The 19,555-nt window shown below is 38.1% G+C and overlaps 1 protein-coding gene across 4 annotated transcripts in view; it reads right to left on the bottom strand.

The window, feature by feature from the left end:
• LOC139949636 (uncharacterized) overlaps positions 1–19,555 on the bottom strand; it is a 44,332-nt gene that overhangs the window by 5,937 nt on the left and 18,840 nt on the right. For 3 of the 4 annotated variants that reach the window (XM_071948084.1, XM_071948082.1, XM_071948081.1), the window contains exons 9-21: positions 14,651–14,764; positions 13,331–13,450; positions 11,922–12,035; positions 10,780–10,899; positions 9,381–9,497; positions 8,342–8,458; positions 7,568–7,684; positions 6,346–6,459; positions 4,865–4,981; positions 2,898–3,014; positions 2,257–2,370; positions 1,506–1,619; positions 254–370 (exon numbers count right to left, since the gene is read on the bottom strand). In XM_071948084.1, coding sequence (XP_071804185.1) covers positions 254–370; positions 1,506–1,619; positions 2,257–2,370; positions 2,898–3,014; positions 4,865–4,981; positions 6,346–6,459; positions 7,568–7,684; positions 8,342–8,458; positions 9,381–9,497; positions 10,780–10,899; positions 11,922–12,035; positions 13,331–13,450; positions 14,651–14,764 — 1,512 coding nt within the window. The remainder of the gene's footprint in view (positions 1–253; positions 371–1,505; positions 1,620–2,256; positions 2,371–2,897; positions 3,015–4,864; positions 4,982–6,345; positions 6,460–7,567; positions 7,685–8,341; positions 8,459–9,380; positions 9,498–10,779; positions 10,900–11,921; positions 12,036–13,330; positions 13,451–14,650; positions 14,765–19,555) is intronic. The other variant, XM_071948083.1, reaches the window with a different exon arrangement.

The raw sequence follows: 19,555 nt of genomic DNA, 5'->3' as shown, positions 1-19,555 counted from the left end.
ATAAGCTTCCCTGAGTCGACCCCGCAGTGCTCACTTGGGTGAGCCCCTGACAAGAGCTTATCGAACGACCACACTCGCCCGCTCGTGGTGGCGGCATGCACCTCAGGTCACCCCCAAGTCACCCACTCCACAAGCAGGGCACTAGGGGCTGACCAGGTAAGCCCTGTTAAAGCTATTCGAACGACCGCGGCAGACCGGGGTCGACCCAGGGAAGCTACATGTAAACGAACTTACCCAATAAGGACTTAATTACCTGTATCACAAGTAGTTCCTTGGTAGCCAGGGAGACACACACAGAGAAAACCACCAGTGCCGTCATTGACACAGGTTCCTCCATTCAAACATGGATTTGGACTACAGCCAGCAGCAGCTGAACAAAATAATAGAGCATGTATATTAGAACACCATCTATGGGGGTGAAAACCTGGCGGGTAGAGCAGAAAGCACTACCTCACAAATTATTGTCAAAGACCAGTCTTCTCACTTGGTGTATCCCATCATAACCATAAAATATCAGCCTGTGAAAATTTTGGCTTAACTGAACATCAAAGTTGCGAGAAAATGATGAAAGAAAAAAACACCCTTGTTTTTAGACGAGTTTGTGTGCTTTCAGATAGGAATAAAAGACTTCTAGCAAAGTCTTTTATTATTTTAGTGAGAATTACCTCTTTCTCAAAAACTACGTTACTTCAGAGGGAGTCGTTTCCTACAAAGTTTTATACTATCAACAGCTCTCTAATGCTCGTTACAAAGTCAGTAAGTCAAGTGAGTAATTACCAAACGTTTACCTTCCCTTTGAGGAATGTAAAGACCTGGCCTCAAACCTACACTCTGCTGATCAAGCACCAGAGCACCAGGCCATGACACACCACAATGTAAGGTATGGATTGAAAGTTAAAGGGAAGGTACACTGTTGGTAATTGTCAAAGGCCAGTGTTCTCACTTAATATATCTCAACATATGCATAATATAACAAACATGTGAAAATTGGAGCTCAATCGGTCATCGAACTTGCGAGTAATCAAAGAAAAAAACACCCCTGTCACACGAAGTTGTGTGAGTTTAGATGGTTGATTTTGAGACCTCAAGTTCTAAATCGGAGGTCTCGAAATCAAATTCGCGGAAAATTACTTCTTTCTTGAAAACTATGGCTCTACAGAGGGAGCCCTTTCTCACAATGTTTTATACCATCTCCCCATTACTTGTCACAAAGAAAGGTTTTATGCTAATAATTATTTTGAGTAATTACCAATAGTGTCCACTGCCTAAGCCCCAATTTGTATTTCCCTTTAAATCAAACTTCTTCTTTTTTAACCAAATTAAACTTTATAGTCACTGAAACTTGGAGATTGAAATATATATATTACTAAATCAGGGAAAAAAAATATCAAAGTGAGACAAAAGAACATGTTGATTATATTCAGTCTTGACATAGTCTCAAACTTTATTATAACTTTATTTTAAACAGTTTCAAAACAACATAAGCATTTCAAGAACACACTTACCTACTGCACATGTAGATCCTACCCAGCCAGGACTACATGTACAGTAAAATGAGTTCACTGCATCCACACAGGTTCCTCCATTCAAACAAGGACTCGAGGAACACTCATCGTTATCTAGTAACAAATCAAATACCAATATAAATTACAATGCAATCTTTTATACTCAAATCTAAAAAATGAAAAATAAAAAACAGTGGACACCATTGGTAATTGCTCAAAATAATTATTAGCATAAAAACTTACTTGGCAATAGGGAGCTGTTGATAGTCACGTAGTTTTCCACAAATTTGATTTCAAGACCTCAGATTTAGATACACAAATAGTGTCCAGTGTCTAACCAATATGGTCCTATGAGTCGCATAAAATGTGCTGTACATGCTAACATAATTTTTGTCTCACTGGGTGAACATTATTTGGTGAAATTGGTTTGTTTTTTTTCACTTTTCAAAAACTACAGCACCTACGATGTGTTGCAAAGTATGGCATGACAAAAACAAACATACAAAATGCCACCAATTTCTCATGGCTGATAAAAGCTTAAGGGAGACGATGTAGGGGTTAATAACAATAGGCTTCTTTGGGATCCCACGACCAATCCACAAACAAATGTTAAAGCCCATATTCCAAGCAGCCCCTCCCAAATTATCATTCGGACTTGCAAGGGCGAGGAAAACACTATGCTTCTCTTGCTTTACTTGCAGGGCAAAAACAAAAAATATATTTATTTTCTGGATTAGGCTGAAAGGCTCACCTGTAGAGCAGGTATCTCCTGTGAAGCCAGGAAGACAGTAACAGGAATAGTAACCTGATGACTCCTCACAACTTCCTCCATTCATACATGGCTGAGATAAACATGCAGTTGACTCTAAACAATTCAAATGTTACATTCTGTCACTCACATATACACCCAAAGAAGTTTTTTTCCATTTCAAATCAATTCAAACTTACATTTATTTCCATGATTAATGAAAACAGTACACACAAATCTGTTTTAAAGGAGTTACCAATAAACAATGCTTTTTTACAAGGCAGATAATAAATAAATAATGTATGGAGGCATCATCTAGAAGCTGTGGCTTGTGTTGAGATGCCTGGGGACAGACAAACAAAACATAAAGTTGAATGAAATAAATTATACATGTCAATCATTTTTGCACTGAGTTTGGTAATACTATTATAGGTTGGTTCCGTGGTGTATTTTTTGAAAACTATAGAGGGTGAAAATGGATTTAAGTTCGGTTCATACTTCCTGCGAATTTGAATGCGAAGCGAATGTTGACGTCACACATCGCAATGAATAATTCGCAGGAAGTATGAACCGGACTTTACACTTTTCCAAAACAATGTACTTTGTTTTAAAATAAAATGATTTGATGAATGAAAAAAGCTCACCTATTGAGCAGTCATCTCCTGCGTAGGCACCGTCACAGTAACAATAAAAGGTACCAATTATCTCATTACACGTTCCTCCATTCATACATGGCTGAGATGCACACACATCTGATGAATCTACACAAGTCAAACATACATTGGTGATAAAAGATATATTTCCATTAATAACTTGCAGATCCTAAAACTTTCTCTCAATCATCCCTCCTGAGCGTAGGCTCCCGAGAGTAGTTTCAGTGTCTGGCCAATAACTCTGACTGGACAAATCTAGAAATCTTGTATTATCTAGTTGAAAACGGTTAACGGTAACAGTTGTACGGCTTCTGACTGGCTCCCTCGAACAAAGATATTTCAAAGGAGTTGAAACCAATCTTTTCAGAACCACCCCAACTCATTAGAGATAGTCATAACATAGTGTTACCGCAAACCTTTCCATAAAGATATTGACAAAATAGGGACACCGCCAACATATGACTAGATACATGTAGCTCAGTTGGTAGAGCGCCGGCACGTTAATCCAGAGGTCGTTGGTTCGAATCCCACTCTAGTCAATTATTTGTTCAACCCAAAATACAATTGAAAATAAGTTCCTCACTGTTTCATATCTTGAAAAAAAGAAAAGATTTTTACAAATGTTGATTTTGAATCTGATAAAATACCTTTCATTTCTATCGAGTACTGAAGACAAAAACAATCATTGTTCTCGTTTTACCCTAAAGGTCAGGAAGATTTGTTTTTCACATTTTGATTCTGGTCTTGTTCAGGGCCCAATTTCATAGAGCTGCTTCGCACGAAAATTTGCTTAGCATGAAATTTCTTCCTTGATAAAAACAGGATTACCAACCGAATTTCCATTTTGTTGCATTTCCTAGTTACTGGTATTCAGCTGTTGTATGGTTATCCTGAAAATCACATGGAAATATTGTTGGTAAATCTGTTTTCATCAAGAAAGAAATTTCATGCTAAGCAAATTTTTGTGCTTAGCAGCTCTATGAAATTGGACCCTGGCCTGGTGGTCCAGTAAAATTTAGAGCAACAGTCCGAGAGGTCTTGTGGATTTTCACAACAAATTTTAGCAAGACCCGTGGCCGTTTTTGATTTGTCCTTTGTTGGTCTTGTGTAATGCATGAAAAAGAACCAGGTACACTTATATAATAGAAGCTGATTGCGCCACAGCTCCTTATTAACACTTTTATAAGGTGTAAAATAGATGTGACTTGCATTTTTTTTCCCACTCACGAGGACTCTATCTATTTATAATTGAGCGCAGAAGATTTTGTCTTTTACACTTTCCTTCCTCTTAAAAGACACTATTGGTAATTGTCAAAGACCAGGCTTCTCACTTATTGTCATTTAACATAAGCATGAAATAAAAAACTTTTGAAAGGTTGAGCCCAATTAGTCGTCGAGGTTGCGAGATAATAATGAAAGAAAAACACCCTTGTCACACAAAGTTGTGTGCTTTCACATGCTTGATTTTGAGACCTCAATTTCTAAATCTGAGGTCTCAAATTCAAATTTGTGGAAAATTACTTCTTTCTTGAAAACTACGTCAATTAAAAGGGAGCCATTTCTCACAATTTTTTATACCATCAACATCTCCCCATTACTCATTACCAAGTAAGGTTTTACGCTAATAATTATTTTGAGTAAGTACCAATAGTGTCCACTCCCTTTGAAGAAGAGAAGAGTGCCTCACAGTCAATGGGTACGTTCAATAAGCTTCCCTGAGTCGACCCCGCAGTGCTCACTTGGGTGAGCCCCTGACAAGAGCTTATCGAACGACCACACTCGCCCGCTCGTGGTGGCGGCATGCACCTCAGGTCACCCCCAAGTGACCCACTCCACAAGCAGGGCACTGGGGGCTGACCAGGTAAGCACTGTTAAAGCTATTCGAACGACCGCGGCAGACCGGGGTTGACCCAGGGAAGCTACATGTAAACGAACTTACCCAATAAGGACTTAATTACCTGTATCACAAGTAGTTCCTTGGTAGCCAGGGAGACACACACAGAGAAAACCACCAGTGCCGTCATTGACACAGGTTCCTCCATTCAAACATGGATTTGGACTACAGCCAGCAGCAGCTGAACAAAATAATAGAGCATGTATATTAGAACACCATCTTTGGGGGTGAAAGCCTGGCTGGTAGAGCAGAAAGCACTACCTCACAAATTTTAAGAAACAATCATGGTTATAAGTGACTTGCTTAAAGCCACTGTACACGTACGGTTATTGTCAAAGACCAGTCTTCTCACTTGGTGTATCCCATCATAACCATAAAATATCAGCCTGTGAAAATTTTGGCTTAACTGAACATCAAAGTTGCGAGAAAATGATGAAAGAAAAAAACACCCTTGTTTTTAGACGAATTTGTGTGCTTTCAGATAGGAATAAAAGACTTCTAGCAAGAAGTCTTTTATTATTTTAGTGAGAAATTACCTCTTTCTCAAAAACTACGTTACTTCAGAGGGAGTCGTTTCCTACAATGTTTTATACTATCAACAGCTCTGTAATGCTCGTTACAAAGTCAGTAAGTCAAGTGAGTAATTACCAAACGTTTACCTTCCCTTTGAGGAATGTAAAGACCTGGCCTCGAACCTACACTCTGCTGATCAAGCACCAGAGCACCCAGGCCATGACACACCACAATGTAAGGTATGGGTTGAAAGTTAAAGGGAAGGTACACTGTTGGTAATTGTCAAAGACCAGTGTTCTCACTTAATATATCTCAACATATGCATAATATAACAAACATGTGAAAATTGGAGCTCAATCGGTCATCGAACTTGCGAGATAATAATGAAAGAAAAAAACACCCTTGTCACACGAAGTTGTGTGCGTTTAGATGGTTGATTTCGAGACCCTTAGTTCTAAATCTGAGGTCTCGAAATCAAATTTGTGGAAAAATACTTCTTTCTCGAAAACTAAGGCACTTCACAGGAAGCCGTTTCTCACAATGTTTTATACCATCAACCTCTCCCCATTACTCATCACCAAGTAACGTTTTATGCTAATAATTATTTTGAGTAATTACCAATAGTGTCCACCGCCTTTAATATACACCTTTCAAAACCATGATGTAGAATGTCATGGCTATGTGGTTTAGAGCATCAAAGTTCTGGTGGTTAAATCACTGGAGTGTGGGTTTGAATCCCGGTCTTGACACTTGTGTCCTTGAGCAAGATACTTTACTATAATTGCTTCTCTTCACCCAGGGGTCAAAATGGGTGCCTGCGAGGGTTGGCCTAGAGGTTGATTTGTGTATGAATATGCCTTGGAGTGTAACGGCAACTCAGGGCTGTATACTCCCCAGAGAGAATTGTCCCAATGACCAGGGCACTAATGTGCATTGATATAGTTATTGTGAAACGCACTATATAATAATTTGTTATTTCTATTAATATTATTCCCTATTAGAAAATAGGAAACGAAAAACAAATATTCTCACCCTCAGAGCAGGTTTCCCCACTGTAGCCGCTAGAACATAAACAAAGAAAATTGGAGACTAAATCCAGACAGCTTCCTCCATTCAAACAAGGTTGAGGATCGCACATATCAGAACCTAAACAAATAAAACGTTTTGTATAGAGTGACTGCTGCATTTTCACCTTTTGGTATCTCCTTCATTGTCATTGAGTTATTGAGTTATTGATTACAAGAAGCTTTTGGGAACAGTATTCCAAGGGCTAGAAAAGTCAATTAAAGAGCACGAACTATTTCATTTGGAGAGAGAGCATTTTTTGTTTACTAGGTAGGCTTTGAATTCAGTCTGGCATTTCTCATCCATTGTTAGGATCTAGCACTTGCTTCTTGAAGGGTGTATATTTTCATATTTTGTCAAAAATTTACTTTTTTTTTATTTTATTTTTTATTAAAACAGGTTTTATTCTGACCCTTTTGTTTGATTTTTGTTCTTTGTTTCCATTACAATATTTTGATGCTTTTTATTAAACAGTTTGTTTCTTTGATTGGGTTATTTTCAGATGATGACACACTTTATTTTCCATAACTTTAGAACCAAAAACTATTAAATACATTTTAAGTGTATAAAATGCTTTTTTTAGCCATGTATAAAACTCAACTAAGTTAATTGTCGCAGAGCCCATTACATATCGCTCTCATTGAAGATAATTATTATTATTAATATTATTATCATATTATTATTATTATTTTATTTGCCATAACAGTACGAAACAAAATACATTGACAATATACCACGAGATGGGAAGGGACAACAAAAGCAAATACATAATTTGCATAAGTAAATAAGTTTACATTCAGACTTTAATACAATGAAAGTTCCCCTAAATAAATAAACAAACAGCAGAAAGGCGACATAGACTTTGTAGTATGGCTGATTGAGTCTTGAGAATAAGTTCGCTCAGAAGAGGTGGAGAGAAGCAAATATAGTTACATGCATGTAAGTGTCTTGCTCAGGAATATAAGTGTCACGACCTGGACTTGAACCCACACTGCTGAACATGACACACCAGAGCTTGATTTGATGCTCTTATCAACTCGTCCACGACATTCCATGTGACCTCTTTTCCCCCACTCGCACGAGGAATGTTATAATTAGAAAATGAAAGCATCTAAAAATTGAATTTGACCTTTCCCTTCCTCTTTACTGTACAGAACAGAAGAGCGCATCACAGCCAATAAGGACTTACCTGTATCACAAATAGATCCTTGGTAGCCAGAAGGACATGCACAGAAAAAGCCACCGGAGCCGGTGTCGTAACAGGATCCTCCGTTTAAACAAGGATTCGAAGAACATCCATCGTCTCCTGAACAAAGTAAGTTACAACTTGGTACTCTTAATAATGGCAGAAACAAGCTTTTCAAATGAATTGGCCTTAAAAATTCAACCCAAATAAACCTGAACAACGATCTTCTTGAAAGATAAAAAACTAAAAGATTTCTTTTCCACGCTTCATAAAGTATCAATAAGTCCAAAGAGAGAAAACAAACTTGAATCAAACAATGTCTAATATTAATCATTTTTGTCTCTGAATTAAAGGCACTGGACACTATTGGAATTTACTCAAAATAACTGTTAGCATAAAACTTACTTGTAACAAGCAATGGAGAGGAAATGATAGTGTAAAACAAATTATGAGAAATGGCTCCCACTGAAGTAAAGTAGTATTTAAGGAGGTACTTCTCACTGAAATATTTTAAGACATCAGACATTTTTTTCTCACTGAAATATTTTAAGACATCGGGCCTGAAGCCTTTTATTAGGCATCTGAAAGTACACAAATTTGTGCAACAATGGTGTCTTTTTCTTTCATTATTCTTTTCCAACTTCAATGACCAATTGAAACCAAATTTTCACAGGTTTGTTATTTTATGCATACTGGGGTACACCAAGTGAGAATACTGGTCTGTGACGAGGTGACAACTACCAAAGGTGTCGAAAGCGTTTACCCTACTAGACTCACCTGATGAAGAGCAGGTATCTCCTGTGAAGCCAGGAAGACAGTAACAGGAATAGTAACCGGATGACTCCTCACAACTTCCTCCATTCATACATGGCTGAGATAAGCATGCAGTTGACTCTAAACAATTCAAATATTAAATTCTGTCACTCACACATTGATTTATAGTAACCCTCCTAATGTTTGACCCTTTAATATTGTTTTTTAGAGTTGAACAAGGATCTAACTTGAGTGGTATTCGAACCAACAACCTCCGGAAACATGCCGGCACTCTAACAACTGAGCTTTCTAGCCCTATTGTAAATTGGCGGTCTCTGTATTCAGTCAATATCTTTGTTCGTGGGTGCCAGTCAGAAGCCATACTAATGACTGCAGAGTAGCCAGGGATCACACCCAAACTACGATACAATCTGGGAAGCAGCAGCCAGGTGATGCAACCTTTGTTTCAGATATCAATATAAACCACAAGGGAAACTGACTGGGTACCCTTTTAAATGATTTTTGGGTGTTGAACAAAGAATTGACTAGAGTGGGATTCGAAACAACGACCTCAGGATTAACCTGCCCCCCTTACCAACTGAGCTACATGTATCTAGCCCTGTAATATGGTGAATGCATACACAGTACAGGTGTCTTTCTGGTCAAAACTACTCCTCACAACTTCCTCCATTCATACATGGCTGAGATAAGCATGCAGTTGACTCTAAACAATTCAAATATTACATTCTGTCACTCACACATTGATTTATAGTAACCCTCCTACTGTATGACCCTTTAATAATGTGGTGAATGCATCTACACAGTACATGCATCTTTCCGGTCAAAACTTCATGTACTTTAATTGTTAAATTGTTCAGTTGAATGATTTGATGAAATGGTTGGTAAACTTTTGTTTGCAACCGACAACCGAAATTGATGAATTTTTCAGAAGTTGGGTGTAGTGTGTTGATTGAAAACTGCAAGATGAAAATGGATTTACACTTTTCCAAAACAAAAGAGAAACTCTCAGAAAATTATTTTGATAAAGAGGAAAAAAGCTCACCTATTGAGCAGTCATCTCCTGCGTAGGCACCGTCACAGTAACAATAAAAGGTACCAATTATCTCATTACACGTTCCTCCATTCTTACATGGCTGAGATGCACACACATCTGATGAGTCTACACAAATCAAACAAACATTGGTGATCAAATATGTATATCCATTAATAACTTGCATATCCTGTAACTTTCAATTATTTACAAATGTTGATTTTGAGTCTGATAAAATACCTTTCATTTCTATCAAGTACTGAAGACAAAAACAATCATTGTTCTCGTTTTACCCTAAAGGTCAGGAAGATTTGTTTTTCGCATTTTGATTCTGGTCTTGTTCAGGGCCCAATTTCATAGAGCTGCTTCCCACGAAAATTTGCTTAGCATGAAATTTCTTCCTTGATAAAAACAGGATTACCAACCGAATTTCCATTTTGTTGCATTTCCTAGTTACTGGTATTCAGCTGTTGTATGGTTGTCCTAAAAATCACATGGAAAATTGGTTTGGCCGTTTTTGATTTGTCCTTTGTTGGTCTTGTGTAATGCATGAAAAAGAACCAGGTACACTTATATAATAGAAGCTGAATGCGCCACAGCTCCTTATTAACACTTTTATAAGGTGTAAAATAGATGTGACTTGCATTTTTTTTCCCACTCACGAGGACTCTATCTATTTATAATTGAGCGCAGAAGATTTTGTCTTTTACACTTTCCTTCCTCTTTAAAGACACTATTTGTAATTGTCAAAGACCAGGCTTCTCACTTAATGTATTTTAACATATGCATGAAATAAAAAACCTTTGAAAGGTTGAGCCCAATTAGTCGTCGAGGTTGCGAGATAATAATGAAGAAAATAATGAAGAAAAACACCCCTGTCACACAAAGTTGTGTGCTTCCACATGCTTGATTTTGAGACCTCAATTTCTAAATCTGAGGTATCAAATTCAAATTTGTGGAAAATTACTTCTTTCTTGAAAACTACGTCAATTCAAAGGGAGCCATTTCTCACAATATTTTATACCATCAACATCTCCCCATTACTCATTACCAAGTAAGGTTTTACGCTAATAACTATTTTGAGTAAGTACCAATAGTGTCCACTCCCTTTAAAGAAGAGAAGAGTGCCTCACAGTCAATGGGTACGTTCGATAAGCTTCCCTGAGTTGACCCCGCAGTGCTCACTTGGGTGAGCCGCTGACAAGAGCTTATCGAACGACCACACTCGCCCGCTCGTGGTGGCGGCATGCACCTCAGGTCACCCCCAAGTGACCCACTCCACAAGCAGGGCACTGGGGGCTGACCGTGTAAGCCCCGTTAAAGCTACATGTATTCGAACGTACCGCGGCAGACCGGGGTCGACCCAGGGAAGCTACATGTAAACGAACGCACCCAATAAGGACTTAATTACCTGTATCACAAGTAGTTCCTTGGTAGCCAGGGAGACACACACAAAGAAGAAAACCACCAGTGCCGTCATTGACACAGGTTCCTCCATTCAAACATGGATTTGGACTACAGCCAGCAGCAGCTGAACAAAATAATAGAGCATGTGTATTAGAACACCACCTATGGGGGTGAAAGCCTGGCGGGTAGAGCAGAAAGCACTACCTCACAAATTTTAAGAAACAATCATGGTTAAGTGACTTGCTTAAAGCCACTGTACACGTTTGGTTATTGTCAAAGACCAGTCTTCTCACTTGGTGTATCCCATCATAACCATAAAATATCAGCCTGTGAAAATTTTGGCTTAATTGAACATCAAAGTTGCAAGAAAATGGTGAAAGAAAAAAACACCCTTGTTTTTAGACGAATTTGTGTGCTTTCAGATAGGAATAAAAGACTTCTAGCAAGAAGTCTTTTATTATTTTAGTGAGAAATTACCTTTCTCAAAAACTACGCTACTTCAGAGGGAGTCGTTTCCTACAATGTTTTATACTATCAACAGCTTTCTAATGCTCGTTACAAAGTCAGTAAGTCAAGTGAGTAATTACCAAACAGTTACCTTCCCTTTAAGGAATGTAAAGACCTGGCCTCAAACCTACACTCTGCTGATCAAGCACCAGAGCTTGAATACAATGCTCTTAACCCCCAGGCAATGACACACCACAATGTAAGGTATGGATTGAAAGTTAAAGTGTCCACCGCCTTTAATATACACCTTTCAAAACCATGATGTAGAATGTCATGGCTATGTGGTTTAGAGCATCAAAGTTCTGGTGACTAAATCACTGGAGTGTGGGTTTGAATCCCGGTCTTGACACTTGTGTCCTTGAGCAAGATACTTTACTATAATTGCTTCTCTTCACCCAGGGGTCAAAATGGGTGCCTGCGAGGGTTGGCCTAGAGGTTGATTTGTGTATGAATATGCCTTGGAGTGTAACGGCAACTCAGGGCTGTATAATCCCCAGAGAGAATTGTCCCAATGACCAGGGCACTAATGTGTAAAGTGTATTGATATAGTTATTGTGAAACGCGCTATATAATAATTTGTTATTACTATTACTATTATTCCCTATTAGAAAATAGGAAACGAAAAACAAAAATTCTCACCCTCAGAGCAGGTTTCCCCACTGTAGCCGCTAGGACATAAACAAAGAAAATTGGAGACTAAATCCAGACAGCTTCCTCCATTCAAACAAGGTTGAGGATCGCACATATCAGAACCTAAACAAATAAAACGTTTTATATAGAGTGACTGCTGCATTTTCACCTTTTGGTATCTCCTTCATTGTCCTTGAGTTATTGAGTTATTGAATACAAGAAGCTTTTGGGAACAGTATTCCAAGGGCTAGAAAAGTCAATTAAAGAGCACGAACTATTTCATTTGGAGAGAGAGCATTTTTTGTTTACTAGGTAGGCTTTGAATTCAGTCTGGCATTTCTCATCCATTGTTAGGATCTAGCACTTGCTTCTTAAAGGGTGTATATTTTCATATTTTGTCAAAAATTTACTTTTTTTTAATTTTATTTTTTATTAAAACAGGTTTTATTCTGACCCTTTTGTTTGATTTTTGTTCTTTGTTTCCATTACAATATTTTGATGCTTTTTATTAAACAGTTTGTTTCTTTGATTGGGTTATTTTCAGATGATGACACACTTTATTTTCCTTAACTTTAGAACCAAAAACTATTAAATACATTTAAGTGTATAAAATGCTTTTTTTAGCCATGTATAAAATTCAACTAAGTTAATTGTCGCAAACCCCATTACATATCGCTCTCATTGAAGATAATTATTATTATTAATATTATTATCATATTATTATTATTTTTTTATTTGCCATAACAGTACGAAACAAAACACATTGACAATATACCACGAGATGGGAAGGGACAACAAAAGCAAATACATAATTTGCATTTAAGTAAATAAGTTTACATTCAGACTTTAATACAATGAAAGTTCCCCTAAATAAATAAACAAACGGCAGAAAGGCGACATAGACTTTGTAGTATGGCTGATTGAGTCTTGAGAATAAGTTCGCTCAGAAGAGGTGGAGAGAAGCAAATATAGTTACATGCATGTAAGTGTCTTGCTCAGGAATATAAGTGTCTCGACCTGGACTTAAACCCACCCTCTGCTGAACATGACACACCAGAGCTTGATTTGATGCTCTTATCAACTCGTCCACGGCATTCCATGTGACTTCTTTTCCCCCACTCACACGAGGAATGTTATAATTAGAAAATGAAAGCATCTAAAAATTTGACCTTTCCCTTCCTCTTTACTGTACAGAACAGAAGAGCGCATCACAGCCAATAAGGACTTACCTGTATCACAAGTAGATCCTTGGTAGCCAGAAGGACATCAGGTCACCCCCAAGTGACCCACTCCACAAGCAGGGCACTGGGGGCTGACCGGGTAAGCCCTGTTAAAGCTATTTGAACGTACCGCGGCAGACCGGGGTTGACCCAGGGAAGCTACATGTAAACGAACTTACCCAATAAGGACTTAATTACCTGTATCACAAGTAGTTCCTTGGTAGCCAGGGAGACACACACAAATCAAAAAACCACCAGTGCCGTCATTGACACAGGTTCCTCCATTCAAACATGGATTTGGACTACAGCCAGCAGCAGCTGAACAAAACAATAGAGCATGTATATTAGAACACCATCTATGGGGGTGAAAGCCTGGCGGGTAGAGCAGAAAGCACTACCTCACAAATTTTAAGAAACAATCATGGTTATAAGTGACTTGCTTAAAGCCACTGTACACGTTTGGTTATTGTCAAAGACCAGTCTTCTCACTTGGTGTATCCCATCATAACCATAAAATATCAGCCTGTGAAAATTTTGGCTTAACTGAACATCAAAGTTGCGAGAAAATGATGAAAGAAAAAAACACCCTTGTTTTTAGACGAATTTGTGTGCTTTCAGACAGGAATAAAAGACTTCTAGCAAGAAGTCTTTTATTATTTTTGTGAGAAATTACCTTTCTCAAAAACTACGTTACTTCAGAGGGAGTCATTTCCTACAATGTTTCATACTATCAACAGCTCTCTAATGCTCCTTACAAAGTCAGTAAGTCAAGTGAGTAATTACCAAACGTTTACCTTCCCTTTAAGGAATGTAAAGACCTGGCCTCAAACCTACACTCTGCTGATCAAGCACCAGAGCACCAGGACATGACACACCACAATGTAAGGTATGGATTGACAGTTAAAGGGAAGGTACACTGTTGGTAATTGTCAAAGACCAGTGTTCTCACTTAATATATCTCAACATATGCATAAAATAACAAACATGTAAAAATTTGAGCTCAATCGGTCATCGAACTTGCGAGTAATGAAAGAAAAAAACACCCCTGTCACACGAAGTTGTGTGAGTTTAGATGGTTGATTTTGAGACCTCAAGTTCTAAATCGGAGGTCTCGAAATCAAATTCGTGGAAAATTACTTCTTTCTTGAAAACTATGGCTCTACAGAGGGAGCCCTTTCTCACAATGTTTTATACCATCAACCTCTCCCCATTACTCGTCACAAAGAAAGGTTTTATGCTAATAATTATTTTGAGTAATTACCAATAGTGTCCACTGCCTAAGCCCCAATTTGTATTTCCCTTTAAATCAAACTTCTTCTTTTTTAACCAAATTAAACTTTATAGTCACTAAAACTTGGAGATTGAAATATATATCTTACTAAATCAGGAAAAAAAAAATATCAAAGTGAGACAAAAGAACATGTTGATTATATTCAGTCTTGACATAGTCTCAAACTTTATTATAACTTTATTTTAAACAGTTTCAAAACAACATAAGCATTTCAAGAACACACTTACCTACTGCACATGTAGATCCTACCCAGCCAGGACTACATGTACAGTAAAATGAGTTCACTGCATCCACACAGGTTCCTCCATTCAAGCAAGGACTTGAGGAACACTCATCGTTATCTAGTAACAAATCAAATACCAATATAAATTACAATGCAATCTTTTATACTCAAATTTAAAAAAATGAAAAATAAAAAACAGTGGACACTATTGGTAATTGCTCAAAATAATTATTAGCATAAAAACTTACTTGGCAATAGGGAACTGTTGATAGTCACGTAGTTTTCCACGAATTTGATTTCAAGACCTCAGATTTAGATACACAAATAGTGTCCAGTGTCTAACCAATATGGTCCTATGAGTCGCATAAATGTGCTGTACATGCTAACATAATTTTTGTCTCACTGGGTGAAAATTATTTGGTGAAATTGTTTGTTTTTTTTCACTTTTCAAAAACTACAGCACCTACGATGTGTTGCAAAGTATGGCATGACAAAAACAAACATCATACAAAATGCCACCAATTTCTCATGGCTGATAAAAGCTTAAGGGAGACGATGTAGGGGTTACCACCTGATAAATATACACAGACACAAGGATTTGTTGTTGTAGTGAACTCTGCCAAGAGTTAATTTATTCCGTACTCTGAATTCGGTGGTAAAACGCCAATTCATAATAATATAAGGGATTTCCCTTTATTTAATTCCATCCAGTGATATCCACACTCATAAAGAAGTATACCAGTTCCCATTATATTACACTTTGAGACCAATTCGCAAAGGGTCCCAATTCCTCACTTTGCGAACGGTAAATTTCCAATCCGCAAAGGTTCCCACTTCTCGGCGATTTGCCAAAGAAGGTACCAGACTAATTACAATTATTATAATTAAATTATTATTATAAATTATTATAATTATAAATGCACTCATTGACTGGAGAAAACTCCGGGTCAATGAGGTTCCCACTTCCAGCGAGTTGCCAAGAAGGTACCAAACTAATCTACTTCTTTATATACAATCACATCATTTTATTACCACCATATTTATCCATATCAATTCACATAAATTAATTTACCACTTCCTCACAGGCTACAATGCCTATTAGCTTCTTGTTTATAGGAACAACCTAAACTTACCGCCAAAGCAAATTTTGATATCAAAATTTGCCCAAACACCCCCCCCCCCCCTTTTTTTTTTTTTTTTTTTTTTTTTTACAAAACTTTCTCCGAGTGTGAAGTGGAGAACCTCAACCCGTCTGATAAATTCTGATGGAACCAAATGAATCATGTCTTGCCAGTACGCACCTTCCGGGAAGGGTTAATGAGATGGGGTTGTTTTATAACAGGTGCGTTTTGCATCTCCCGAAGTATCTTCTTTGCATACATATTTAAATCCCAAGTGCAGCGTTTTTCTGCCCTCATTTAACTTTACCTTGATACTTAACCCTTAACAAAATGTCTGACCAAATTAACCGTGTGTTGGGTAGGATGTTCCTAATTACCTTTAGGCTCTCTTTACCCTATGTCTACTCTGTCCCGAATTTTCCTTCGAGATATCTTTGGTCCCTAGATATAACACTATTGTCGTCGGGACCTCGCCTTTTGCCAGGTATCTCCTGAGCCTAGTACCAGCCGTCCAGGCGTGCCCCAGACACGTCTTTCCATGCCACTGTACCACCACTGTGTCGCTGCTGTGGCGAATGATACTGTCCCGGTACCCACGTTCTTGCTTCGGATTGATGAACATCTTTAGGCTCCCTGTTACCCTATGTCTTATCTGTCCCGAATTTTCCTTCACGATATCTTTGGTCCTTATATGTAACACTATTGTCGTCGGGACCTCGCCTTTTGCCAGGAGTCTCCTGAGCCTAGTCCCAGCCGTCCAGGCGTGCCCCAGACACGCATTTCCATGTCACTGTACCTCCACCGTGCCGCAGCTGTGGCGAATGATACTGTCCCGGTACCCACGTTCTTGCATCGGATTGATGAACATCTTTAGGCTCCCTTTTACCCTATGTGTTATCTGTCCCGAATTTTCCTTCAAGATATCTTTGGTCCTTAGATGTAACACTATTGTCATCGGGACCTCGCCTTTTGCCGTATTTCCTGAGCCTAGTCCCAGCCGTCCAGGCGTGCCCCAGACACGCCTTTCCATGTCACTGTACCACCACTGTGCCGCTGCAGTGGCGAATGATACTGTCCCCGATAAACATCTGTATAAAAACAAATTCAAAGAAAAACAGCCTGGGTAATCTGTTCTGACCAATATTTTATCTTGTCAAAGTCTTGTATGTAGTTGAAAATGTTGTACACAATTTGTTAACAACCAACTCAACATTCACCAATCTTGTAAATGATTATTTATCTTAAACAGCAATATGCTAATTAAAGAAGCGGTTGTCTACACTGCTTATTTATGACCTTGCTACAAGCTACCCCTTTTTAGACAATTGAAAACATTAAGTCTGGCCTAATGTAGGATTCAAGTGCTCCAGACTTCCATCTCCCCATACTTTTGATTTGTTCCTCCCGAACCCCAAACATATCCTGCAACTATGAACTGAAAAGGGTGTGGGGTTTACCTGATGGCCTTAATCCCTACTTTAAGATGTGATTAACTTGTCTGGCTGACATAGGGTCCCCCTCAATGTACAAACGGTGAAGTATTGGCATTCTTGTCAATAGAAATGATTGAACTTTACCCACTTGATCCGTTTTTGAATATCTTAGAACTACTTGCAAATTCCCTTCCTGATTAAAGGAAATATCACCAATACGCAACGCCCGGGAATTTGCCATCGTGAGTTGTAAACTCACTCACCCTCAGAATAACCGAAAAGGGCAACCAGGAATGCTGCTTTTAACAGCAGAGCTTCATATGCTGATTATACTTTAAACATTAACTATGCTACTTTAATAAAGGTCATATAGGTCAAATATGGTATGTCTGCAAGCTATGCTGCAACCGGATGAAGATGTCTGCAAGCTATGCTGCAACCGGAGCAACTGATTCCTTTTTAATCATTCATCTTCTCTTTTCATCTTCACACTCTTCTACGTTTGCATCGAACATTTTTGTCTTCACTGTAAAAATTACACCCTGTAATTGAACCTATTTTTAATCATGCATCTTGTCATTTCATGTGTATGCTATGTTACATTTTAATCCAACATTATAATGGGTTACTTTTTGTAACCACTTTACGAATTGTTATCTTCACTGCCAATAATTACACCCTGTAACTTGAATAAGTGGATCACTCGATCATTTTTAATCATGCGTCTTCTCATCTCATGTACATACTCTGTACGTTTAGTCCCACATTATAATGATTGTTACTTTTTGTAACGACCGAATTTTCGTCTTCACTGACAATAATTACACCCTGTAACTTGAATAACCGGATCAACTGATAATTTTTAATCATGCGCCTTTGTTGTTCATATACGTAAGATTTACGGTTTAGCCCGCCTCCATTGTTCGTTACATTTTGTACCGACATTTTTACGACACAACGTGTCATTGCCATGGAACATCAGTGCTGTGTTGACCGCCAGATACGAAAAACCAACCGATATTGGAAACGTACACCTGATCTATGCAAATCAGCGCTTTCAGGTTCAAGCTAGTACTGACCTCCCTGCTAAGCTATGGTAGCTGCTACTGTTACCGATGATACTTAAACTATATGACGACTAAAAAAAAGACTAAATTAACAAAGCTTTAATGTGTATATTGATAGCATAGCCAGATAAGCCTTACCCTGGGTACCGCACCCAGTCTTATTCAATGTTCCCGCCAAACCATTGAACCGTGTAACTCTTTATACTTAACAAGTATAAAGCAGATTTATTCTAATTCGCCTCAGGACCCAACCGAATAATTCAATATTTTGCAGACTGGCGATAAAAACTAACCAGACTGCTCAGCACTGGAAATGTAATGGAACATCTTGAATCTTGCCGAGGGTCCAAGCGTCTACAATCCTCATTCATCTTAGAAACAATGAAACTACCCGTGGGATCCTCCCATTTGTGCAATTTATGAACATATGAAATATAACTGCAAGCATAGAGAATCACACTGGATTCACCAACTCAAGACAGTCAAGCCCTTTGGACCAAACATAAACACTGGTGTTAAATAACTTCCCGTTACCCCCACTTCACTTTTGCTTGAGAACTATAATGTTGTTTATATTCTGTAACTCAAGTATAAATTAATTTTTTAAAGTTGTCCTATATATTTGTTACTATAACTATCTCATGTAAGTAACCCCCCTTCTTTTTTCCACAGGTCCCTCATACCTATTTTTAATACCATCGTACTTTTGATCTTGCTTTTCTCTATTAATTGACCATTGTTAATTGCATCATGATGCAACTTGTTCTCTAATTCTACCCTTTCATGTTTCCCTGCATTGTTAACGAACAATGCATTTACCACTTTTATGGTCCAGTAATCCATCCTTTCATATGAAACCTCCTTTGTCCTCGCCACTCTACTCGTATTGGTTCATAGCCACCAATTGTTTCTGAAATAGAAACTTTGATTGGCTGTTATTTTCCCACTTCTTTCTTTCCCGCATCTTTCTTCATTTAATCCATTTCCCCTCTCTTTTTCTATGAATGGATATGTATTTGTTTGTACTCGTTTTATGCCTCTGAACTAGGTCCGGTTTGGATCGAAAGCTAAGGCCATCTATACCACCCTATTCATTAAACATATGAAATACCAGATACGTATGTACAAATGGAAGAAGATGCAAAGGTCTTTAATTTTAATATTATGCAATAGGCTACCCCTTTATTTATGGAAGCTGGCCATTTAGTGCCTAATAATGATCAATCATTCCGAAAGGTCATAATGAAACTTGGTATTGCCCTTCTATTCTTTATGTACACTTTGTTCT

Source organism: Asterias amurensis, chromosome 17, assembly GCF_032118995.1.
Source record: "Asterias amurensis chromosome 17, ASM3211899v1".
Taxonomy (NCBI): domain Eukaryota; kingdom Metazoa; phylum Echinodermata; class Asteroidea; order Forcipulatida; family Asteriidae; genus Asterias; species Asterias amurensis.
This window is presented reverse-complemented; position numbering and strand designations above follow the sequence as displayed.